The sequence below is a fragment of the Pseudopipra pipra genome, chromosome 23, assembly GCF_036250125.1.
Source record: "Pseudopipra pipra isolate bDixPip1 chromosome 23, bDixPip1.hap1, whole genome shotgun sequence".
Lineage (NCBI taxonomy): Eukaryota > Metazoa > Chordata > Aves > Passeriformes > Pipridae > Pseudopipra > Pseudopipra pipra.
Genome location: NC_087571.1, coordinates 2,022,866 through 2,047,191, shown reverse-complemented (window position 1 = coordinate 2,047,191; position 24,326 = coordinate 2,022,866). Strand labels below are relative to the sequence as shown.

At 51.0% G+C, this 24,326-nt stretch overlaps 1 protein-coding gene across 8 annotated transcripts; it reads left to right on the top strand.

Moving 5' to 3' along the window:
- Positions 1–3,842: 3,842 nt before the first annotated feature.
- Positions 3,843–23,063, top strand: MSANTD2 (Myb/SANT DNA binding domain containing 2). 8 transcript variants are annotated; one of them, XM_064634374.1, is made up of 5 exons: positions 5,452–11,599; positions 11,692–13,958; positions 14,569–14,827; positions 16,538–16,598; positions 21,661–23,063. In XM_064634374.1, exons 2-5 carry the CDS (start codon positions 13,947–13,949, stop codon positions 22,511–22,513), a joined length of 1,185 nt encoding a protein of 394 aa, XP_064490444.1. In that variant the 5' UTR covers positions 5,452–11,599; positions 11,692–13,946; the 3' UTR covers positions 22,514–23,063. The 8 variants fall into 8 exon arrangements, with proteins under 8 accessions (XP_064490441.1, XP_064490448.1, XP_064490447.1 ...); XM_064634375.1 differs by having other exon boundaries at positions 5,452–11,761; positions 11,837–13,958; XM_064634376.1 differs by having other exon boundaries at positions 5,452–13,320; positions 13,916–13,958.
- Positions 23,064–24,326: the final 1,263 nt, after the last annotated feature.

Below are 24,326 nucleotides of genomic sequence, written 5' to 3'. Positions count from 1 at the left end.
GAGGATGCCTCAGAGGACGGGTGTCAGGCTGTCTGTCCTCCACACCTGGCAGGCGCAGGAGGCCAGTGGGTCGAGGTCTCCTCGCGGGCATCCCAGCCCGCCTCATTACCGGCATCTTTGGGAAGCTGGAGCCCGTGTATTCTCGAGATGAGCGGCTTGGGGTATATTAACATCCCATTTCCACCTCTTTAATATAGAGTTTGTCGAGATCATTTATCAGCCGAGCCTCCCTTCAGGGCCAGGGGAAGCCGGGCAGAGCTCGGCAGCTGGGTCACGGCGAGAGGCGAGGGATGCTCATCCCCGAAGGAAGCCGGCTCCGGGTTTAACAGGTAGTGGCTCATGTGCGAATCGCTAGTTTGGGACCGCCACATCATTGGGAAAGGCTCTATCAAAGCTGGGCTTAATTGGGTGGAAGGCTTGTTTGCATGGCCGCTAATGGGGGATCAGAGGGCCGGGGACCCAGCGCTGACGGCCTCACAAAGGCAGGCAATTACTTGCTTGTCTGCATTATGTATTAACCCATCTGGGGTCGGGATATTGGCTTTGAAAGGGAGACAAAGAGGGGGGCGTGCCGGTAGCCCCCGCGCCGAATCAGCCCGCCTGGGTCCCCTTTGTGCAGCGGGCAGGGCAGCTGGATCGGGATGCAGGCGCTCAGGATGCTGATGGGCACCGGCGCTCGGCAGCAGGGCGCTGCCTCGCTCGGCATCCCCGCGTCCTCCCGAATATTGCATCGAGCGTCTTTTCTCGCCTTTCATCAGTTTCCTGCCCACGGCCACGTCTCAGGATAATTGCAGCTTTGGCTTTAATTAGCCACCGTCGCCATTAATAAGTTTATACTTCTTTTCAGCAGCGTATTTTGGCGGCAGGAGGTTAATTACGAGCAGGTCAGTAAATTGCAGAGCACACTGCTCTGGCTCTAACGACCCGTCCGCTCGGCTTTTTGGCGGAGTTTTAATTATCTCTATTGAATTGGAAGGTTGACTGGAACAAGGTGGTGGGGGAGTGTTGGGGACCAGGGGGGTGTTTCCCCACCGCTGCCCCAAGTTCCTTGTCCTGCCGTCCGCGCGTCCCCCGGGGAGCTGAGAAGGGCCACAACTCATTGCATGGGTGAGCCCTGACTGAGAACGCCCACAAACCATTTCATGGATGAGCTCTGGTTGAGAACGCCCGTAACTCGTTACAGAGGTGAGTCTTGGCTGAGAACGACCACAACTCATTGCACAGGGCAGTCTTGGCTGAGAACAGACACAATTCGTCGCACAGTTAACTCTCATCTGAGAACATCCACAACTCATCGCATTGGTGATCCTGGCTGAGAACACCCACAATTCATCTCACAGGAGAGCCCCAGCTGAGAACATCCACAACTCATCGCATGGGGCGATCCTGACTGAGAACTGCCACAGCTCATGGCAGGGCTGAGCCTCGGCTGAGCACAGGCACAGCTCATCGCAGGGCTGAGCCTCGGCTGAGCACAGGCACAGCTCATCGCAGGGCTGAGCCCCGGCTGAGCACAGGCACAGCTCATGGCAGGGCTGAGCCTCGGCTGAGCACAGGCACAGCTCATCGCAGGGATGAGCCCCGCTGCTGGACGTGCTGCTGCGGGCGGGCTGAGCACGGGCCCAGCTCTCTGCAGGAATGACTGCAGAGGCGATGTGATGCGGGGTGGGGTGAGGGGGGCCCCCCTGCACGCCCCCCGTGCCATTAGCCCGCGGTCAAATGGCGCTGCCGGGACGCGGGGCCGCATCGCAATCAGCTGCTCCAGGGCCCTAATGGGTGTTCAGGCCCTAATTAACCGCTACCCTCATTTGCATCCGTCCCGCCACCCCCCCCTCCCAGGCCTCTAATTGTGGTCTGGTCAGCTCCGCAGAGCTCGGGGATGGGGGTGAGCGGGAGCGCTGGCAGAGGGTGTGGCAATCTGGGGGACACCCCAGCAGTGGGAACAGCTCTCTGGGGACCCTGCTTTGGGGACACTTTGGGGACCCTTTTGGCACGGCCGATGGTGGGTGCAGCCCCCTGGGGACACACAGCAGGGCTGGCAGCGGAGACATCCCTTTGGGGACGTGCCACAGGGGTGGCAGTGGGGACACATCCCTTTGGGGACACATCCCTTTGGGGACACAGTGGCAGTGGTGACATCACTTTGGGGACACTCCACAGGAGTGGCAGCGGGTGCAAACCTTTGGGGACGAGGTGACAGCAGGGACATCCCCTCGGGGACATCCCTTTCGGGACATGGTGGCAGCAGATGTATCCTTTTGGGGACGTGATATGGGGCTGACATTTGGGACGTCCCTTTGGGGACGCGCTGGCAGTCGGGACACCCCTTTGGGGACACACCAGCAGTGGGTACGTGCCACAGTGGTGACGGTGGGTACAGTACTTTGGAGACACGCTGGCAGCAGCGACAACCCCTTGGGGTTGTGGTGGCGGCAGGGACACGCCAGCGGTGGGGACATCCCTGTGCGGACATGCCGGCATTGGGGATCTCTCTTGCGGACGCTCCCTGGGGACAGCAGCCGGTGACAAAGAGCCCGCCGGCCCCGCGCCCCCCGCCCGGTCGGGGTGTGTGTGGGGGGGTCAATGCTCCCCCTACCCCCCCCGCAGCCTCGCGCCGCCGCCAGCCCCTAATCCCGCTAATTAGAGGGGGATAATTACAGTCCTGATCGCTCCGCGCCGCGCTGCGGGCAGAGACGGGCAGGGACAGGGACAGGCAGAGGCAGGGGGATGTCCCCCCTCCAAGTCCTGCCGCCCCCACCCCCACCCCATTTGTTTAACCAACACGGCCCTAATTAAAGCGTTTAATTAACCAGCCTAGGCGGGGATCCCTAAGGACTCCTCTTAACCACCCCCCTTGGATGATGGGAGCTTTTGGGGGGGTCTGGGGAGGTCGAATCTCCCTGACGCTCGTTAGTCTTGGCTTAACGAAGAGTTGGGGCGCAGCTGGGGTGTGTCCCCCTCCCTCCGCGAGCTGCCCCTCGGCTCATCAATCACGGCCACCGTTAATTGAGGTCCCGGGGCTGCGGGGACAGCGGGACCGGGGGCAGCAAGCTGTGGGGGAAGAGGGGTCCCTGGCTCCCCTGAAAACGGGGGGAGCCGCGGTGCTTCGGGATGCTCAGCCCCCACACTTCAGGGGTGCTCGACCCCGGGGTTAAGGGGTGCCCAGATCGGGGGGAAGGGTTGATGCTCAGACCTAGAATTTGAGGCTGCTTGGCCCCCACTTTTGTGGCTGCTCAGCTGCAGAATTCGGGGATACTCAGCTCGGGAGAGGGAAGTCAGCTCCGGTACGACGGGAATGCTCAGCTGCGCACTTGGGATGTTCAGCCACTGGACTGGAGGATGCTCAGCCCCAGATTTCAGGGTGCTTAGCCCCAGATTTGGGATGTTCGGCCCCACATTTGGGACGTTCAGCCCTACATCTGGGGGTGCTCTGCCCCAGGCACTGCAGGGAAGGCTTTTGGGGTCCCAGTCCTTGGGGGTCTCTGGGGTCCGTACCCGGGTGGGGGCCAGGCCACGCCTATCCATGAGGCCACGCCTACAATGAGGCCACGCCTTCACATGTGATCACGCCCATCACGTACGCGCCCACTCGCGTGGCCCCGCCCATCGCGCAACCCCGCCCACTGCCAACCAGGTCCCGCCCATCCACGCCACGCCCCTCTCTACCACGCCCACAACAAACCACGCCCCCAGCCTCCTCCCCATTTCTATTACCACGCCCCCTGTTGCAGCCCCGCCTCCCGCCCAGCGGACACGCCCCCTCCCTGCTCTGACCACGCCCTCCACCCTGCGCTGCCGGAAGCCCCGCCTCTCGGGCGGGGCGTCACTTCCGCCCGCTCGGTGCGCACCCCCATCATGGCGGCGCCCTGCGGCTCCTCGCAGCTCCCGCCGGCCGAGCCGCCGCTCCGCATCCCCAAGATGGAGGTGCTGTCCCCGGGCTCGCCGGGCGCGCTCAGCGACGGCAACCCCAGCCTGTCCGACCCCTCCACGCCCAGCGGCGCCTCCCCGCTGGGCGCAGGGCCGGCGGCCGGCGGGGCCGCTCTGGGCGCCCGCGGCGGGGCCTCGCCCTCCGTTTCTTTCTCGCCGGGCGGCGCCGCCGCCGCCGCCGCGGCCGCCGCCTGCCGCGGGATGTCCTGGACGCCGGCGGAGACCAACGCGCTGATCGCCGTGTGGGGCAACGAGCGGCTGGTGGAGGCTCGGTACCAGCAGCTGGAGGGCGCGGGCACCGTGTTCGGCAGCAAAGCGCCCGGGCCCGCCATGTACGAGCGCGTCTCCCGCGCCCTGGCCGAGCTGGGCTACGAGCGCACCCCGTCCCAGTGCCGGGAGCGCATCAAGGTACCCCAGGGGGGCGCGGCCCGGGAGGGGGGGGCGGGCCGCGGGTCCCTGGGCTCGGCCCCCCCGCGGGTGGGTGAGCTCTGGGGTCACCCCGCCGAGGGATCGTCCCTCAGGGGCTCCCCTGGAAGAGGGGTTTTCCTGAGCATCCTTTGGCCCTGGTGTGGGGCACTGTGTCCCCAGGGCTCAGCCCAGCCCTTGGCCCTGAGCGTGGACCACTGTGTCCTGGGGGTTCAATCCTGTCGGGATCTCTCCCGCAGCATCCTTTGGCGCTGGCTGTGGGCATCCTCCGGCCCTGGGTTTGGAGGCACCGTGTCCCCAGGGCTCAGCTTTTCGAAGTCTCTCCGTGCTGCAGTTTTCCCAAGCATCCTCTGGGCCTGGCATGGGTGTCCCCAGGGCTCAGCCCAGCCCAGTCCTTGCCCTGGGTGCAGGGCACCACATTCCCTGCCTCAGCTGCCTGGCTCCCTGCAGTTCCTGGCTGGCATCTCCTGGGTGCCACATCCCATCTCCTGGGTGCCACTTCCCATCTGCTGGGTGTCACATCCCCTGGGTTCACCCCTTGCACCTGCAGCCTCCAGCAGCACCCTTGGGACCTGGGCGCTGGGTTCAGCCCCTCAGTTCCTCTGGCATGGATGGGCTGTGGCAGAATTCCCCTCTCATGAGTGGATACAGTGTCCCAGTCATTCGTGTCCCTGCTCATGGGGACAGCCCCAATAGGACCCTTCCCCTGTTTTTTTGGGGCAGCCCTGGGTCGCCTCCTTTGGCCCTGATCATGGTGGGCACCGTGGTTGACTCTGTCCCCTCATGTATCCCCCAGCATCTTCTGTCCGTGAGGGGCTGGCACTGGCTGCTCCCTGAGGCCCCTTGGAGAAAAAGGAGCTCCCAGTTCCCCCAGTCAGGAGCAGTGGCTCAGGCTCTGGTCCCTCCTTTGCTTTTGGAGTTGCTTTGCAGGGACCAAAGGCTTCCCTAGCTCTCCTGGAGCGTGCTGAGTCTTCACAGACCCCTTGAGTAATTGATGAACAGCCCCCTGGGCTTCGTTTCACAGAGGGATCTTTCCAGTTCCATCATTCCCTGGGGAAAGAGGGGCTGGGTTTGGTGCCCAGTTTGGGAGCAGCTTTTACAGAGAGAGGGATCATGGGTGGGGTGGGAATCACTGTGGGGAGTGTTTGAGTTTGTAAATATGGATGATGTTTAGGAGGGTGAATTAAACTCTCCAAGCTCCCTCTGGCTTTTATTTCCCCTTTCCTGACCCGGGATCCCCCTGCAGCCACCTAAAAATGCCAGTGGATTGAAAAAGTAACGTGTTGTTATTGCTGGGGCTCAGTGGAGCCCATTGTTTCTTCCTTCCTTTTCCCATCCCTTAAATACACCTGTGCCAGCCCAGCTGGGCTGGGCCTCTCCAGATGTGTACACCCAGGCTGCTTTTGGTTTCCAAAATACATGGAATAAGGGGTGCTACAGCATCAGGAATGCCTGGGAATAAGTGAGAGATTCCCCCTGTTGATTAGAACAGCCTGTCCCTGAAGCAGGTGCTCAAACCAAACCCCCTTCCTACAGAAGCTATGATTTCTCAGTGTGTTTCCTCATGTCCATGAATTTGCTGCTCAGGGATCTATTTCCCTCCAACACAACCAAATATTTTTGGAGAGGAATGTTGCTGCACCGCAGACTGTCTCGGAGTGCCTCGTTTTCCTGGCGGTTTTCAAGGTGCTTGTTTCGTCAGTGTGTGATGGAAGAGTTCCCTGGGGTGCTTTGGCTTTGCCTGATGGTTTTGGGCTGTGGTGGGAGTCGATGCAGCATCTGTCAAGGACAGACCCCTGCCCCAGTTTTGGTCACAGCATTAATGCTCGGGGGGATGCTGAGCAGGCTGTGAGGAGACATCTCGTTGTTAGGACAGCCCAGAAACGGCTGTTTGGGTTGGGAGGACGCTGTTGGATGGAGCTGGTTGTGGGTGCCTTGTGGCTGGAGCAAGTGTTTGGGTGACTCCCAGCAGTTGGAGCTCCTTGCAGCTGAGGATTCTCCCCCCTTCCCTTCAAAAGTGAGGCTTGAATAGGTCCTTACTCCAGAAATGTTCCAGCTTGAAAGAAACCACCAGTCAAACAGCAGTGAAAGGGCACAGGGTGATGTTTATGACCAGGAGCAGCTCTTGGCAGACCTGTTGGATGTTTGTAGACCACAGTATGTCAGGGTGGGCTCTCCTTCAACCCCGTGATGCCTGGCTGGGAGTTATCCATGTTCCATCCCTTCCTTGTCCATAATGTTCTGTATTTCCATGATTATATGGAATACTTAATGCCCATCAGGGAAGGGCAGTGTGAGGCTTTGCTGCTGGATTATAAATGTAAATGGTGCTTCAGACATACCCTGTTCAACTGACATAAATGCATTTTAGATAAGGGCTTGACACTGGGTTCCTTTGGGATACCTGCCTTCCCTGGCCACAGCCAAGTCTTGAGGAGCAAGTTTAGCTGGAAAGGAACAAGTCAGCTTAGAAGCAGAGAGTTTTCCAGTTGTATGGCATGGATGTGTTCCCTCCTAATTCAAACAGGGTGAGCAGGAAGGTCCCACTGCAGATTTTCACCCATCCCTCACCATCTGCATGTGTTTTTCTGCACATCAGCCGCTGGAACGAGGCTGCTGTTGGGTTGGAGCTGCTCTGGAAGGGTCTGTTTCAAATTTAGGGTTTCACATGTAACCATTCCAGCAGCTTTTCCTTCGGAAAGAGACCTTGAGTGCAACTTGGTGGCTCCGAGGTCGGTGGCTTGGTGAGCTCAGCAATCAGGAGCCGCAGGAGAAGTGAAACATCTTGATTTCTGCCTGTTGCATTCCCAGAAAAGCTGTCCTGTGCACCACAGTTTTGTGTCACACCGTATCCTTAGTCCTTGCTTGTTCAGTAGCACGCTCTGACTGTCCCTATGACCCGGAGCTCATGTTGAGGAGCCATTCACACATGCTTTTCATCCAGCCCTCCTCCTGTTCCCTGTGTTCCTGAGCAAGGATTTACCCTGCTTTGTCTATCCTGAAACTCAGCACCTCCCCACAGCAGCTCATGGAGAGCCCTGTAGTTTTCAGGTTTGACCTTTGGGCCGGGGTTTTCAGGCAGGTGATGGAGTATTTGGCCAAACCCTTGCCAGGATCCTGTGCCCTGCACCTGATGGTGCTGTTTGAGCCGGGCACAGGCAGCAGGAGGTTTGCTGGGAGCTTAACTATGAGAAAATGAGCTCAGGTGAGCTCGGGTGGTGCAGTTGGAGCTGCACAAGGGGCATTTTCAGGCAATAAAGACTTGTTTTGTTTTAAAGGAGTGTTATTGAAATAATGGGCTCGGGATGTGTTTTCAGAACTGAATTTTAGGCATTTTTTAAACCCATGGAAGGATTTCTGCTTCTGTTGCTCCCATCTCCACGGAATCAAAGACTCACCCTCCTGATGGCACTTTGCTTAGCTGAGATGGGAAAGGGTTTCAGGGCTGGAAGTCCTCTGGCTGTGGGCGCAGCTGGAGAGCCTTTCCTGAGCAAAGACAAATCCCTCCTTAAGAGTTGCCATTAAAACTAATTCGGGGGCATTTTCAACACGTCGTTTTTCTTCAGCTCCCGCGGAAATGCGAGCTCTGCTTTCGTTTTGCCTTTCCCAGAGTCGATGCCAAGCCATTGATTCAAAGAGAAGCAGCTCCAACATCTTAACTGCCAGCTGCAGGAATTCCCAAGTCTTGCTGCTGGTCCCACTTGCCCTGTTGTTGGATTTTCTGTACCTTGAAGAGGCTGGTGCAGAGCTCGGGAAGAGCGTAGGAGCAAAGAGGAGCTGGGACTGCTACGAACCCACGTGGAACAGGAAGGGATGGAAAATTACACGTGAATGCTGAGGAAGGAATGAAAAATTACACCTGGCTATCAGCTGTTGGTGTTTCTTGCTTTAAGCAGTGTGTGGAGGGCTCATTTGTAACAGGGCTGTGGTTTTAGCTGCTTTATGATGTAAACTGTCTGTTTGTAAATCTTGCATGAAGTCATTTTTAAGGCAGGAAAAGCTGCTTTAACGAGGCTATCTTAGAAGCAACACCTGCTGTGAGCTAGTATGACCTGCTGCACGTTACAGGAGGTTGGGTTTCACCCAGAATCCCATCCTTGGGTCCAGTAGGGTTGAGTGGAGCTACTGTCTTTTAATTTAAAGATCTCAGCTGGTGGAGCATTGGTGCGTTTTGTAGCAACCAGCCAACCATTCACCTTCAGAGCAGCTTTGTCTTTGATTTGAGCCTACAAGAAAGATGGAAAGGGACTTTTTACAAGGGCATATAGTGACAGGACAAGGGGGGATGGCTCCACAGTGTCAGCAGTAGGGTTAGATTGTATATTAAGATAAAACTCTCCCTGGTGAGGCCCTGGCACAGGTTGCCCAGAGAAGCTGTGGCTGCCCCATCCCTGGAAGTGTCCAAGGCCAGGTTGGACAGGGCTTGGAGCAGCCTGGTGTAGTGGATCCCATGGCAGGGATTTGGAATGAGGTGAGCTTTAAGGTCCCTTCCAACCCAGCTCATTCTATGATTCTATGTCTTGTGAATGTGGTGTGTCTTCATCTTGAGTTTGTCTCAGTCCCTGTCCCAGTAGCTCCCTGGGCTACAGCACATGCAGATGTTTAAGTTACCTTTGGTTCTTTCCTTGGCTTAGATGTAGATGCACTGTGTTTTCCAGGCTGGGTTGTTTCTTATGATCCCTTGAATCCTTTCCCACAGCCCAGCTTCTCGCTGGAGGATCTCACGGGCCCCTGTAGGTGGGAGCAACTTTCTGTTGACATTTATAGCCAGGAAAAATAAACTCTCCAGTGACAAAGAGCAGATTTAGTTGTTTTACTCCTTTGTGGGGCTGTGGCAGAGGAGGATCTCAGGGAGATGAGCATCATCTGGAGCAAACCCTCTTGGACCCGCTCTCCTCAGTCAGGATATTTGCAGAGCACTGTTGTGCCCGTAAGAATCTGGCTGGAATTACACAGGCAGGATGAGTGTCTTTACAATCCAGTGGCTTGTGTAGCCATGTTGTGTGTCTGTAATAGTCTGGTCTGGTCATTCTGGTACACCTGGGTCATCCACTGCTCGTTCCATGGGCGCAGAATGATTCCCTGAGGAAGCTGGGAGCGAGCTGGTGGATTTATCTTGTTGAGACAGAAACAGTTGATGGTCAGGAAATTGTTGCAGAAGGACAAATTTGCTAGGCTTGAGCATTAAGTCTCAATTTTGAGATTCTTGAACATTAAATCCTAGATTGGGCACACACAATTTTTTCCTGTCATGCTCTTTGACTATGGAGGACTTGGGAAGGTGTTAAAAATCCTCCTGATTTTTGCACACAGCTTCAAGCACTGGCACAGCAGCAGAACCTCCCTCCTGCTGAGTGTATAATTTGGGGCCAAGCAGATGATGCTTTCTGGACTGCTGTGGTCTCACCTGTTACCAACCCTTGACCACTGGTCCTGGTGAACACTGGGGTTCAAGCCCTCTTTGGTATTTCACTTCTAGCTCTTCCTGTGGATTTAGGGATTGCTCTCCCCTGGTAACAGCCCAGCTGAAGTGGCATGGACCTTCCTCTAGAGACCCTGAACCCCAGGATGGGCACAACACACTGCTAGGACCGTGTGGGATGGCAAAGGTTTTAGCCTTCTGAACTACACAAGGTGTCTCCCCTGTGGTGCTGCCCATGTTGATGCTTTCAGCCACTTGACTGAAGCTTGTTTTGGAGAGGAGCATTTTCCCTCTCACCTGTGGAATGGTTTGTGCTGCTCTTCCTCTTCTGGACAGGCTTGTGGCCTCGCTCCATTCATTTGAGAGCAAGGACCAGCAAGGATTTGAGTCTGTGGTCTCTCGTGACTTGCACAAATGTGACCTCTTGAGTGCTTCTTGGACCTCTTTTGGTCCAGGCTACTGTAGTTTTGGGTTTTCCATAAAAATCTGGTTTTGTGGGTGGTGTAAAATCTGGTTTTGTGGTGCTTGTCCTGATCACAGTGGATGCACGAAACTTCAGGTTTGATTTTAGGAATGAGCTTGTTTCCAAAGGCAAGATAACTTAATCAGATGTGACCTTCATCACTCCAAAGTAAGTGTTTGAACAGGTTCTGCCAGGAGCAGGTTGAACCTTACCCAGGCATCTCATCCATTTAGACTGGATGTCAGGAAAAGGTTTTTTCCCGTCACTTTTCTTTTTCTGTCCAAGAGCCAAATCCTTCAGGAAGTCCCTGTGTGTTCAGGAATGTGGGGATAGAGCTGAGGCCTCGCTCTGTGGTGCAGAGCATGGTCCACTGTGACAGCTGGTGTGACCCCAGTGCTGTGGTGGGGCAGATGTGCAGCCAGCTGTGGGGCTGGAGCCTTTGCAGACAAGGCTGCAGCAGCTCCTGTGGCCCACGCTGAGCTCTCAGGGGGCTGTGTGTGTGTGCAGGGCTCCCGTGTTCTGCAGAGGAGCATTCCAGCTTGGTTCCTCATGCTGGAGACGTGTCGAGGCTGTCCAGCTGCATTTTGCAGTGCTGTGTGACTTGACAGTTTGGGGTGCTGCTGTTCTGTTTGTATTTTGGATAAACCACACGAACAGGGCTTCTTGTGGTGATACCCAGTGTGTGCCTTGTGTTCTCCTGCCTTGCACACAGCTTTTAATCTAAAAGCTCTTGAGCTGGAGCTATCAGACTGCTGTCACCAGTTCTGTTTCCTTCTGCTCCTGGGAACTCAGGAATGGAGATTTCAAGACCTTTCACTGTCCCCTACAACCACTCCAGGCTTCAAAAGCCATTTCTTTTGTCCCAGCATAGTTTCATCTCATGTTGCCTGTGAGTATCCTGGCACGATGAGGGAGGGAGCTGTTTGATACTGCTGTTCTTATTTTGGGATATAGAGCTCCTCTCTCCCATTAAGTAAAAGAGCATCTTCGGAGCTGAGTGTTTTGCTGAGCAGTGCTCAGGGCCATAGGGACCCCTTTAGGCTGCTGTAATTCAGCTTAAAGAGATGATTGTGGACACAGCCACAGGCCACCAAAATGCTCTGCAGAGCCTGTGGTGTCTCCCTGAGTAATAACATAAGCTCAGGGATCTGGAGTTCCTCGTGTTAGACCACCTCAGGTTATGTATAAAAAGCTCGCTGTGGTGTGGTTCTCTCTCATTTTTTGCTGGAGGGAGGACTGTGATATCAGCCTTCCTAAAGTCATTCCCTAAGGCTTCTCTGATCCTCATCCTGCAGTTCCTGCAGAGGTCCAGGTTCTCCGGTGCTTCACTCGTAGAGATGAGGACTCATGAGTTAGAAATGGTGAGAAAATCCACGTTGAGCTTTGTGACTGTCTCCTCCTTTGGTTTTCCTAATTATAAATTAAGTGGGGATAATCTGTCTTCGTGTTGCAGGCAGTGTTGCAGAACAATAAGCAAAAGCCTCGATCTCTTCCAGTCTGGGCAGTCACTGGGCAGTGATCAGGTCTGTTTTCAGTTACTTGTCCTACATTTCCCAGTTTCTTGTGTATCTGTATCAATATGTGTATGTGCACTTTAGGAACCATGGAGCAGGAGTTGAGCTGGACACCAGAAGGAGTAGAGGAGGTGCGTAAGAAAAATCCAGATCCTAGATCCTGGAGATCAGAATAACCCGGTGGGAGAAAGGTTAAGGGCTAAAAAATCTCCAGGTTTCCTGAAATCTGAGCAATTATTTAGGTCTTACCAGAGTCTCTGAAGAAGAGAAGGCTGTGGGGCTTATGTGAAACGAGGCTGACCTGTGGCACTGGGAGGGAACATCATAAAAACTATTAGGGACTGCCCATTGGAGACACTGGGAAGAATCTCCAAGAAGAAAGAGTTAGCAGGAATCTCGATTCTCCAGCACACAAGACCAAGGAGCCACCAGCTGCTTGGCCACAGGCCCTTTGGTGCTTTGGAAAGCCCCAAATTTGAGATTATCTCCCTCAAATTTTTGGTTATCTCCTGGCAGAAGCAGAGGTAACACACCCAGGTGAGCATCTGGGCAGTATCCCCAAAAGTACTCTTGACCTGCAGGAGTAATGAGCAGTGACACTATTGCTCACTTAATTTTGTCCCCCTTTCTGCTTTGCTCCACTAGTCTTCATTGACTTGCTGCTAAATTATTTTCATAGTAAAATAAGCCAGTTTGCAACCTGACTGAAATAATTAATTACTACTGGGCTACAACCCAGTGTGAGATCCTCCATAGCCCCATCAGTGTTGGAAGCAGAGGCTGAAAATAGAGTGTGAAAATAGAGTGGCTGTGGGTGTTGAGCGATCCCAGAGGGCTTGGCCAGGAGTAGGGGTGTTTAGGAGACAGTTTGTGTTGCTTAAAGGCTGCTAATAAATTCAACTAGAGGCACTAAATCTGTGTTTAACTCTGGTGGATAAACCAGGGCAGACGCAAGAACTGGGATTTGGGAAATATATTTTTAAGAAGATCTGACTTGGGGTGGATTTTAGAAAGAGTCTGTGAGTGAAACAAGAGTTTGCTCTTATCTCTCGGGCAGTTTGAGATATCACTTGGTGAGATTTGAGCTGAAAGGAGAGAAATTGGAGTGAGGAAACTGAATTTTAGCAAGCAAATGTAGCTGTACCTACAGCCTGAGGGAACCACTTTACACTTAGTGGGTGCTGACAGGTTTCAAGGCCAGGTTTTGGTTCCAGGTTGCTGTAGCCAGTTGTTTTCCCCCCAGCTCACAGACAGAAGCTTAAAATGTGCTGGAGTCCATCCAAAGAGGATCTGTCTGTTTATCCTGAGGTAGCAAAGGCAAAAGTGGGAAGGGTTCCACCTCAAACCACTGTAAACCACTGGTGCCTGTTGCTGCCTGTGTGTTTATATGGGTTGTTTTTTATTTTGTGTTAATTTTGTGTGTTTTTGTTTAAAACAGCAGGGTAATACTGACTTGCTGCTTAGCAGTTTTGCTTCTGCTCCCAGGGCTCTGAATCTCAGGAGGAAACTGGTTAGAAATTTATCCCTTTCCTGCTGATGCTGTTAAACCAGCATATGAGGAGCATTAGGTAGGTTCCAGCTTTCTGGAGTCGTAAAAGTTCCTTTTTGGGGAATAAAACTAGTGGTTTTTTGTAATGATGTGTCTGTTACAGTCCTCCTCCAGAAAGCAACAGTACCAGCTCTTCCCAAATTATTGTCTCTCTTGAATTCCAGAGGCAGCTTTGCCATTCAGGTTAGAACCCCAACAATCTAATACATTTAATTTTTAAAAATTAATATTTTCTAGCACTTTACCAATCCAAAAGCCATCAAGTTCCAGCAAACCTGGGGCCTTTCAAAAGTAGAGCAGTATTAGAATTAAAACCACATCGAGACCTGCATATTAAACTTTAGATTTTTTACCCCCAAATAGTTGTATGTTGCTCTGGATTAGGGGGAAAAGGTGGATGGAACTTGTGGAGCAGCTCAGCCGTTGGTGTGGGATGTCAGAGGGATCACCAAAGGCAGATGAGCCCTTTGCATCTGTGTGGGAGGTTTGGCCCCAGCACTGTTTGAGAGGCTGCTCAGACCAAGCCACCTCAGTGCTGTTTCTTACTTAATGCTTGATATGGAAGTCTGGGAATTGGGAGCATTATTGATTTGACCTCTTTTAAATTTCAGCAGCTTCACAAGAGACAGAGTGAGTTAGTAAGGAATGCAAAAATGTGTAAGTAATATATATTTTTCTAGCTGAAAAGCTTAGGCATATCCATTTTGTACCTTGTGTCTTCTTACCAGAGTAAGGAAGGTTGGACTGTCTTTGCTTTGGGGGAAATCTTTCTCTTTCCTTTCTCTCTCCTCCCTGCTTCCCCCTCTCCAAGCTGTGGGCACAACACCAGCTCTGCTTTCTCCTCCTTGTAGTAGGTGTGCATTTTCCTGGCTGGTTGGTGTCTCTGACTGGGGGGCTCTTGGTATTTTGATTTATTTTATTTTTTTCCCTGCGCCCATAGCACATCTGGGGATTTTATTTTTTTTTTTATAAGTGGGAAAGAGAATAAATCAGCCAAGTTAAACCCAAGGAACCTGTAACTGCTACACAACTTGTCCTCTGTTGTGGTAACATTAATGCCAAGCGGGAACGTCGGGTACATAACGATGCTTCCTGGTGGGTGTAGATTAATTTGGGAGCGTTGCTCGTGAGTGTGGGGCAAATATGACCAGTAGAAATAACCCCCAAGCCCCTAAACTCTGCCTGGCAGCCCTGTGACTGTCTGCAGGTGCCTGTGTGCTCGTCCAGCCCAGCCCCCCGTGGCTTAACCTGCTTTTCTCTGTCTCAGACCCTCCGCAGGTGCTACAGCCGCGTGAAGGAGCACGGCGTGGGGAAGAGGAAAAGCAGCTACACGTTTGAGCAGCTGGAGCAGGTGTTTGGGCAGGGAGGATGGGACTCCCAGCCCTGCCAGCCCGTCCTCATCAACAGCAGCGGCTTGTACCAGGAGCTGGAGTCGGATGGCAGCACGATGGAGGAGTATTCCCAGGAGGACTGGGGAAACCACAGCCAGGACCTTCACTGCTACCAGACCGGAGAGCAGGAATTGGGTAAGAAATCCCAGCCTGGCACTTCTCCAGCCTTGGAGTTTACCTGTGCTCGTGCCTGTCTCACACAAATGTGTCTCAGTACCAGCTTTCATCTCTTGTGTGTGATGTCCTCAGGGTGCCAAGCACATCCCTGGGGAGAAAAGGGGCAGAAATCCCCCGGTCAGTCAAAAGCAACACGTGGTTCTTGAAGCATTTTAGGGTCAGGACTGGAGTTTGAAGAGCCTGGCAAGAGGAAAGAAGGGCTGTGTGGCCAGAAATGATGGAGGAGGTGACACCTTCCCTGTCATTCCTTCCGCTCTCAGTTTTACTTCCCTTCAAGGGAAGTAAAATTCCCTTTCAGTGGTACCTGAGTGTTATCACTCAAACACCATCTGCTTAAATTGTGAATAGGGCTTCAACCTGCTGCTGATGACACCAACAACTATAAAAAAGTGTTGTTCCTTCCTCTATACCCTGATATATTGAAATTAAACATGTTTATATCCAGGCATGTGGTCTTTCTTAAATACAAAAATAGCAAGCAAGCTCACACTTGAGGACTGAGACCTAAACCAAACTCTTCCACATGCTTTTCTTACCTGAATTATTGCTGTCTCTGCATAAGAATCAGTCTATTAATTAATTTGGAGGTTTAGTTTTTGCTTGTGGGTTACTGAACTTTGTTAAACAGAGCGAGGTACCACGTTCCTGATGGAAAATGCACACCAGTCTGAGCAGTTCTGGGAAGAAGTGGCTTTCTTTAGGCTTATTTTTCCCTCTTGAGCCACTGCTCTTATGTGTGTGTGTTCCTCCCTTGCCTGAGCACAGGAGACTTTAAGTTGATCAAATTCAATGGAGTTGCAAGTGAAGAAAGTGAATTAGATAAAGGCTTTTTTCCCCCCATTTTGTAGGATGAAAGAGGGAGAGGAGATGCAGTCGGGTATGTGTTCACATCTGTGTTTAAGGGACTGGTGAGTCAGGATGCTTTGAAAGAGCCTTAAATCACAGTTTAACATTAAAATTTTCAAGTTGGCTGTCGAGTGCATTCCGGTGCCTCAGACTTCTTCCCTGGGGGATTTAAAAATCAGAAATATGTGGGAGAGAAACGGTGGGGAGAAGAAAACGTTACAAAACGTATGTAAATGACGGCTAATCCTGTCTGGTTTGGCTTGTTTTGGTGAGTCAAAGCGGGATCTCCTGGTTTGTCACCGCTCTCGGGGCCGTGTGCGTGCGCCGGGGCTGACGATGGCCTTCCTGCTCAGAAGCTGTGAGCAAAGCACTTGGCACGCAGCAGCTGAATGCAACACAGATGCAGTTCTGCTGCTGCCTGTCTTCAGCTGTGCCATTGGAAGCAGAATTGCTTTTTTTCTCTCTTTTTCCTATTTTTTTCCTATTTTTTTTCCCTATTTCTTTAAACAATGCAGTTTGCGATTCAGTCGATTTGTGATTTAACAGCAGGGGTTGGAGCCTTGACCTTGAAAGGTTTTGCACTTGCAGGGAGAGATTCAGATCTTAACTGACAGCATCCCTTCCAAGTTAAAGAAAAACCAAATCAATTACAGAGGGTTTAGGGACTGGAACTGTCTCGTGCAGAACTCCAGCAGACAGCCTGGCTTAGGAAGCAACTCTGATTTGTTTTTTATTTAATTTCAGCCTCTGGAAAAAAAAAAAAAAAAAAGCCCTAAGTGCATTATTTAAAATATAATTATGTGTTGGAATTTTACCTTTCAGATGAAATGCCTACCACAAAAAGAACACTAAAGATAAAACAGGAGTCTTCAGAAGACGCGCAGTAAGTAGTTTATGAATGTTTTACCCTGGAATGTGTTTCCCTGGGGACGTTGTGCGGGAGGGGAGGATATTTGAAACTTCTGATTATAATTATAAATACATTGTGCAAGACTATTCATACAGTTGAATCTGCTTTATGCATTATTCCCGTTACCTCAGAACAGCTGAAGAGCTTCGCAGCTCTGTTTCTCCTTGGCTTTGCCGTTCAGCACGCGAAACGAGGCTTACTACATGGATGCAAGGACTTAAACCACGGATAAAATCCACAAGAAAAGCTCCCTTCCTTGGTGGGAAGGCATGCCAAAGCTTGGGAGCCTTTTATTTTCATTTTTATAACTTTCCAGACCTTATTTGTAACCTTTTGGCTGGGTTTAGTGTAACGAACACTGGAGCGTTCTGGGCGCTTTGAGCGCGCGGATCTCCCTCGCCAACAATAACACGGAGCATTCCCAAAAATGAAAGGAATTGTGATGGATTTACTCCATCCAGCGCTGCTTTCTGCCAACCTTTAGGGTTGTAAAACCCACGGGGAGGCTGTGGATCCATCTGTGGGGGTAGTGAGCCGCAGCAGCCGGGCTCACAGACCCTTCAGGGCGTGTTCCACACGTGAGCTCCCCCACCAAGATGACTTGTAGTCATCTGGAGTCAGTCGGGGGTTTTCCATGGTGGAAAACGAGCTCCTGTAGCGTAGGAGGTCACCAGCACTGGGAACAGCAGCTGAGCGTCCCTGGTGAGTCACACAACACAGGCTTTGTGCTGTAACTCAACGGAAAAAAAGTCCTCCAAAACCTGCAAAAAAACCCCAACGTTAAAATACAAATAAAAATAAAACAATTTTAAAAGAAAATAATAAAAATAATTAACAAGAAGCTTTCATTGTAGTGCTGTAGCTTCATCAAACTTCTCTCTTCAGGTGGATTTTCACATGCCCAAAGGTGACTTTTTTCTTCACGTGGAGCAAATTCAGTTTAGCAACTCCGGGACAACCTGGAGAAGAATAACGTTTTTCAGCATTAATGTTGTTATTGAACAGTTTCTTGGTGCTGCTCTGGAGTAATTTTGCCTTTAGGGAGCTGCATAGCAAAATAATCCTGAATTTTCTGAGGTGAAGGCTTGGACTACCTGAAACTTCTCTTCCAAGTTTTGTACATGGACAGCTGGATTAGATTTTGGTAAATTAGACCTTTCAGAGTTTTATGGTCATTTTCCCCCCCAAATTCCCCCTGAAATGCACTGGAGTCTCTGAACTCTGGGACATTTTGTGGAGTGTGACAGTCCTACGTGCTCAGTGGAAGCTCAAAGCATCTTCCAACCCACAGATTTGCTGAAAGCTGATTTTCCTCTTGTCTGTGAGGGGAAGGAACTTCTAGACTCTGACTTCGTAGGTTAAAAGCAGTCAGGAGTAGTAGGGCTGATACAAAGATAAGATGAATACTTATTTGTTATCTTCAAAAAATAGATTTGCATCTAAAAGCCACAGAAAATAAATAGTTGCCTAACTTTTTACCTCTTTGTTGTACATTTTAAAATGTAGATAACTTAGTTCAAAGTCGGGGCACTTTGGTTCATCTGCAGTCTTGGTCAAGTGCAGATTTTCAGCAGAAATAACCTCCATAAAATTGTTCAAATTATCTGATGAACCTTGTGCTGTGCTTTTGGACATGGGGAATCAGAATCCCAGAATGATTTGGGTTGGAAGGGACCTTAAAGTTCATCCAATTCCACCCCCCAGCCATGGGCAGGGACACCTTCCACTAGCCCAGGTTACTCCAAGCCCTGTCCAACCTGGCCTGGGACACTTCCAGAGATGGGGCAGCCACAGCTTCTCTGGGCAACCTGGGCCAGGGCCTCCCCACCCTCACCAGGGAGAATTTCTTCCCAATGTTGCATTTACCCCTGCCCTCTGGCAATGGGAGGCCATTCCCTGTGTCCTGTCCCTCCAGGCCTTTGTCCCAAGTCCCTCTCCAGCTCTCCCAGAGCCCCTTCAGGCACTAGAAGGGGCTCTCAGGTCTCCCAGCAACCTTCTCTGGGTGAACACTCCCAGCCTGGAGAAGAGAAGACTCTGGGGAGACCTTGGAGCCCCTTCCAGTGCCTGAAGGGGCTCCAAGAGAGCTGGAGAGGGACTTGGGACAAGGGATGGAGGGACAGGACAAGGGGAAATGGGTGGGGTTGGATGGGATATTGGGAAGAAATTGTTCTCTGGGAGGGTGAGGAGGCCCTGGCACAGGTTGCCCAGAGAAGCTGTGGCTGCCCCTGGATCCCTGGAAGTGTCCAAGGCCAGGTTGGACGGGGCTTGGAGCAACCTGGGCTAGTGGAAGGTGTCCCTGCCTATGGCAGGGATTTGGAATGAGATGATCTTTAAGGTCCTTTCCAGCCCAAACTGTTCTATGAGTCTGTGACATACGAGGACTTCCCATCTTTCCAGTGTCACCTTATTTTTGGCAGTGTAGGAAGCAAAGGGCAATAGGTAACCCATGTCCACATCCCATGCTCCATCAAGATGCTCCTTCCCTGCAGTAGCTCTGCTGTTGCCTCCCCTTGGCATGCTGCCGCCTCCAGATAAACTGTTTTGAAAAGTGAAATGCTGCTTCAAGACTGTTCCACTGTTTTGAGTTGATTTGAGGAGTAGTTTGATTCACTGCGGGCGTTGGGAGGATGAAAAGCTCGTGGAACTCCACTGAAAGCAGCTGTTCTGACCCCTTTGAAGTCTGCTTGGTTTGGGAACAGCGCCTTGGAACAAACTTGCCCCGGCTCTTGTCTCCAGTCTTTTCCTCATTTGAATTGCAGAAGCTTCCAAGGAGGAAGAAACACAGATCCCAGACTCCAGCAGGGAGGTGGTGGTTTGAGGACAGGGGAAAATCCAGCTCTAGGGCACCTTCTGCAGCTGACAAGTGAGATTGCCCTGAGATACACGACAGGGCAAACACTCTGCTCTCCTCCCGTTTTTATCATGAAAAGTGAATAATATTAGCGATATAAATAAAACAAATACATAAATGCATATTAAATAAATAATTTAAAATAGTTCAACAATTGACAATTAAAATCTAATAAATAAATAAATAAATAAATAAATAAATAAATAAATAAATAAATAAGTCTTACTGCTTATGATACCTCTGCTTGACGTGGAGGTCCCGGATAGAGCCTGGAATGTGAAGCTCAGCTGAGCCATCGGGTCACAGCATAAGGGAGGAGATGTTATAACTGAAAGGCAAAACTCCTTAAAATTCCTCTTTCCCTGGTTTCCTCTATGCTGGAAGCAGTGAGTTCCCTGTGGAAAGCCTTTCTCTGCTGCCTGAGATCCCCTCTCATGGAAAGGCTCCTGTTCCCCACAGGAGCAGTCGGAGTGACTAATGCACCGGAGCTCCAGCTCCGGATTGTGCCGAGCTAAGCTGAATATTTATAGTGCAATTAATAAAGGTGGGGGCTTTGCTTTCGGTTCCTCGCTCTGTTCCTCCGCTGTTGAATGAAAACCTGCCCACGCCGCGCTCTCCTGGCTCTGCCTGGGATGGGAATCCATGTGCAGCTGGAGCTCAGCTGCCATCGGGAGTCGAGCGCGCGCGTGCCGGCGGTGAGACACCGCGCTGGGCTCTGGCACTGCCCTGTCCCCCTGTCTGTCCCGTCCCCTTGTGCCCAGAAGGTGAACTTGCACCTCCAAAAGACATTTTTCAGGGGTGGCAGAGCAGCAGGGAAGCCTCGACTCGGTGTTGCCGCAGTGTCTGTGTGTAAATGGAAGTGGATTTGGGGTGAACACGTGTTCTCCTTGCGCGGGATTTCTCTCCGTTGCTGCCAGGCAGTGGAACTGATTCCTCAGGAATAACTTGCAGTAAGAAACAGGATTTTGGTGGCAATGGAACAGGCATTTTTGAGAACCTCTGGCCCAAACACAGCTCTGCTTGCCCAGCCTGTCCCTCCTCTGTTCTCTAGAAACTCAGTTATGCGCCAGCCATGGCAGAGATGTGCTTCCCAAAATGCCTTTTAAGGTCTATCCAGGAATCTTCTGGCGTGGTTGGTGCTGCAAATTCTTGAGGAACTCCCAGGGCAGAGGGAAGTTTCTGCCCCACAGAAGAAAAGCAGTGTTGCCTGGTACAGTTTGTATTCCTGGTGGGGTATGGGAGGAGCAAATGTCCTCTTGGGAATGTGGTGACCCCCCAGTTCTGGTTTCCAGACATGGCACTATGGATAAAAGGAAGGAGACTTGCATGGACTCTGTTTGTTGGACCAAGAGAGGCTTCTCTGATAGCAAACAAGTTGCATTATCTTCCTACACCTTTGGTCATAGGACAATAACTCCTCAGATTAGGAGTTCTCCCTGCCAGCTAATTACACCCTGATGGTCTCATTCATCCCAGAGGAAGCTGCTCCAGCTCACCACAGGTGCACGTGGATGCTCTCTGCCAATGTCAGCCACTCCATGGAACCTCACTACTGGGAGTGCAAATAGCTCTTTGGGAGCATGGGGATTTTTTAATTGCCTATCCAGAGGAATTCCCACTGTTGATCCCACAGGATCGAGAATGTGTCTGGGTGTATCTTCTACTCCAGGGTGTTGGTCACTTGAGCCATGTTTCCATCCCAGCACTGGGACCGAGCCCTTTGGAGCAGCTTGATGCTTCCATGGGGGTTTTTACAATTAATAGTCCTGTTTGCTGGCATTACTCTTGGGATAACAATGAGGTGGAAGCCTTTGGAGTGGCAGTTGTAAATTGGGGATGCAGCACATGGACCACGTGGCAATGGAAAGAATGACCCAGTAATTAGGTGTGGTTTTATTCAGCAATGCCAGACACGTGTTTCCTTGGAGCTGCCTTGATGTTGGGAGGAGTTTGGGTTGGGCTTGTTTTGATTTTGCCAAGATTAATTAAAAAAATTCCCAAAACCCATCAGGGTTTTAGTCCATATTTTAGTCCATAAACTCCCCCAGCAATATTTATAGTAATCATAAAAATCAGCTGAGAAAGCCAATTGAGATTAATGTTTTCCAAAGATCGGTGTTTTTGCCGGGATGGTTTTCCAGCTCTGACGCCTTTATCCTTCTCTCCCTCTTCCTTAATCTCCAGGAAGCGTGACGTCATGCAGAACATTATGCAAATCTTGGAGTCGGTCCAGTTGAAGTGGGAGCTGTTTCAGAGCTGGACGGACTTCTCCAGGCTCCATCTTTCTAACAAACTGGCCATTTTTGGCATCGGGTACAACACCCGCTGGAAGGAGGATATCCGTTACCACTACGCAGAGATCAGCTCCCAGGTCCCCCTCGGCAAGCGGCTCCGGGAATACTTCAACTCGGAAAAACCCGAGGGTCGGGTGATCATGACCCGAGTGCAGAAAATGAACTGGAAAAACGTTTACTACAAGTTCCTGGAGATCACCATCAGCGAAGCCCGATGCTTGGAGCTGCACATGGAGATCGACTGGATTCCCATCGCTCACTCCAAGCCCACCGGGGGGAACGTGGTGCAGTATTTATTGCCTGGAGGGATCCCCAAAAGCCCTGGCCTGTACGCCATCGGATACGAGGAGTGCCACGAGAAGCCCCCCTCCCCTCTGGCCGAGCACCGGGCGCCTGACCCCAGCAATGAGACTCCAGGGGAGCTGGAGGTCCCCTCTCCGCAGGCCTCCCTCCGGGTGGATATGGAATCCGCCCGGATTATCTATTGTTACCTTGGCATCGCTGAGGTCCGGACTCTCCAGCAGTGCCTGTTTTTACACTTCCAGGCAAACACCAAAACCTTCAGCAAAGATTGGGTCGGGATCAACGCCTTTTTATCTCAGAACTGCGTCGTAGAGCCCGGCGTCTCGCCCAAATCCATCTACATCAAATTTGTGGAAGTGGAGAGGGATTTTCTGTCCGCCGGCTCTTTGGTAGAGTGCCTGGAAAAAGCCATCGGGTACCCCTTAAAATTTAACAACTGAGTCTCGTCCTTCATAAGGATCAGGGCTTTTCCGCCCCATTTTCCATCTCACTCGGATCCTGTCCGTTCACAGCCGGGCGCGTCGGACGCTCGCGCGGCGCTTCCCACGCGCCGGGCCCGGCTCTCCCCGCACCGGCGAGGAGGAGCCCCCGGCCCGTGAGACGGCGGTCGGTACATTCCACACGGGACGAGTCGTGCACGCGGCGTTTTCATACGGAAACTGGGGGTTTGGTCTTTCCTTTATTCCACGGTGTCTCATCCGGACGCATCCGTCTCTAAGTGTTATCCTGGATCTGAATCAATAAGCAATAGATAACGGCGAGGGAACCCCCGACGGCCCGGGGACTGTTTTTCAAAGCCACCCTTAGATATCTTGTATATAATTTAGAACTTCACTTTTTTCACCATCGAGTGTTCTCCTCTCTCTGAACAGTGTTGCCTGCAAAGACTTTGGGTTCCGTGACGTATTCCACTTCCTTAGTAGCGTTGCCATATCTGCTTTTATTTTATTTTATTTTTTTAAATATTAAAATAATTCCTGGCCTTTTTAATTTTTTCTCCGTATTTTTTTCTCTTTTATTTTTCTCTTATTATTCTCTTTTTTTTAAACACTATTTTCCTCTTATTTATACCTTATTTCTCTTTTTTCTCATTATTTTTCTTCTTTCTCTATTGCTCTTTTTTCCTTTCTCTTTTCTTTTTTATCTCTTTTCCTTTCCTCTTTTTTATCTCTTTTCCTTTCCTCTTTTTTATCTTATTTCCTTTTTTCTTTTTTAACTTTTTCTTTTTTCTTTTTTTAATCTTCTTTCTTTTTTTCTTTTTTATCTTTTTTTTTTTTAATTTCCTTTTCATGTTGGTATTTTCTTTTTCTTTTGTTTCTTTTAATTTTGGGGGATTTTATTATTTTTATTTTCCCTTTTTTCTTTCTTTTTTTCTTTCTTTTTTCCTTTCTTTCTTTCCTTTTTTTTTCTTTCTTTTTTCTTTCCTTTTTTCCTTTCAGTTTGTCTTTCTTTTTTCCTTTCTTTTTTCCTTTCTTTTTTTCTTTCTTTTTTCCTTTCTATTTTTCTTTCTTTTTTTCCTTTCCTTTCCTTTTTCTTTCTTTCTTTCTTTTTCCTTTTTTTCTTTTTTTTTTTTTCTTTCTTATTTTCTTTCTTCTTCTCCTTTTGGCTCCCCTTTTTTTTTTTCCTTATGGAGTTCCACAACTCTCTGTGAGAATAACCTGGCAGCTGGGAAAACGTGATGGTTATTTTTATTATTTGTTTTTTGTCGACCCATTGCTTATGGATACAATCAAAGCTGTGAGAAGGGGAAGGTGGGGAGGGGGACGGGGCGGGAGGGGGTGGGGGGAGGACGCATTTATGCCTTTGCAGCGTGTTCCTGGTCCAGCCCCGCGCGGAGCCGCCGGGGCCGGTGGGTTTTATTTCCTGGAGCTCATCCATCGGTGACGTTGTGACATACGATGAATGTGTCGGTCCTAATAAAATCAAGCAAACACTTATGGGCTTCCACACATCCTTCTCCTCCCTCCAAGGGGGAGTCTGGGGAGGTGCCGTGCTCTTCCCTGTGGATATTCCCATGAGGGCTTCGTTCATCATTGCAGGAGGTGGTTATTTATTCTGGGGGGGTGAGTGCCGCCAGAGCCAGTTCCTTTCCCTGCAGAGATGCTCGAAATCCTTGAAAAAGTGAGGATCACTGCCTGACCTGAAGCCGACGTTGCCTTTGGATGTGGCTGAGGCCTGAGGTGGAGTGAGGAAGGGGAGGAGGTTACCCACCCTCCCAGTCCTCAAAATAGAGGGAATCACCCCCGCACGGGG

Excerpts from the sequence above, each read along its gene's own strand:
- MSANTD2 (XM_064634371.1), top strand. The coding sequence starts at position 3,856 with ATGGCGGCGCCCTGCGGCTCCTCGCAGCTCCCGCCGGCCGAGCCGCCG. Across the intron at positions 14,828-16,537 it reads GACCGGAGAGCAGGAATTGG|ATGAAATGCCTACCACAAAA; the intron begins GTAAGAAATCCC and ends TTTACCTTTCAG. Across the intron at positions 16,599-21,660 it reads GAGTCTTCAGAAGACGCGCA|GAAGCGTGACGTCATGCAGA; the intron begins GTAAGTAGTTTA and ends CTTAATCTCCAG.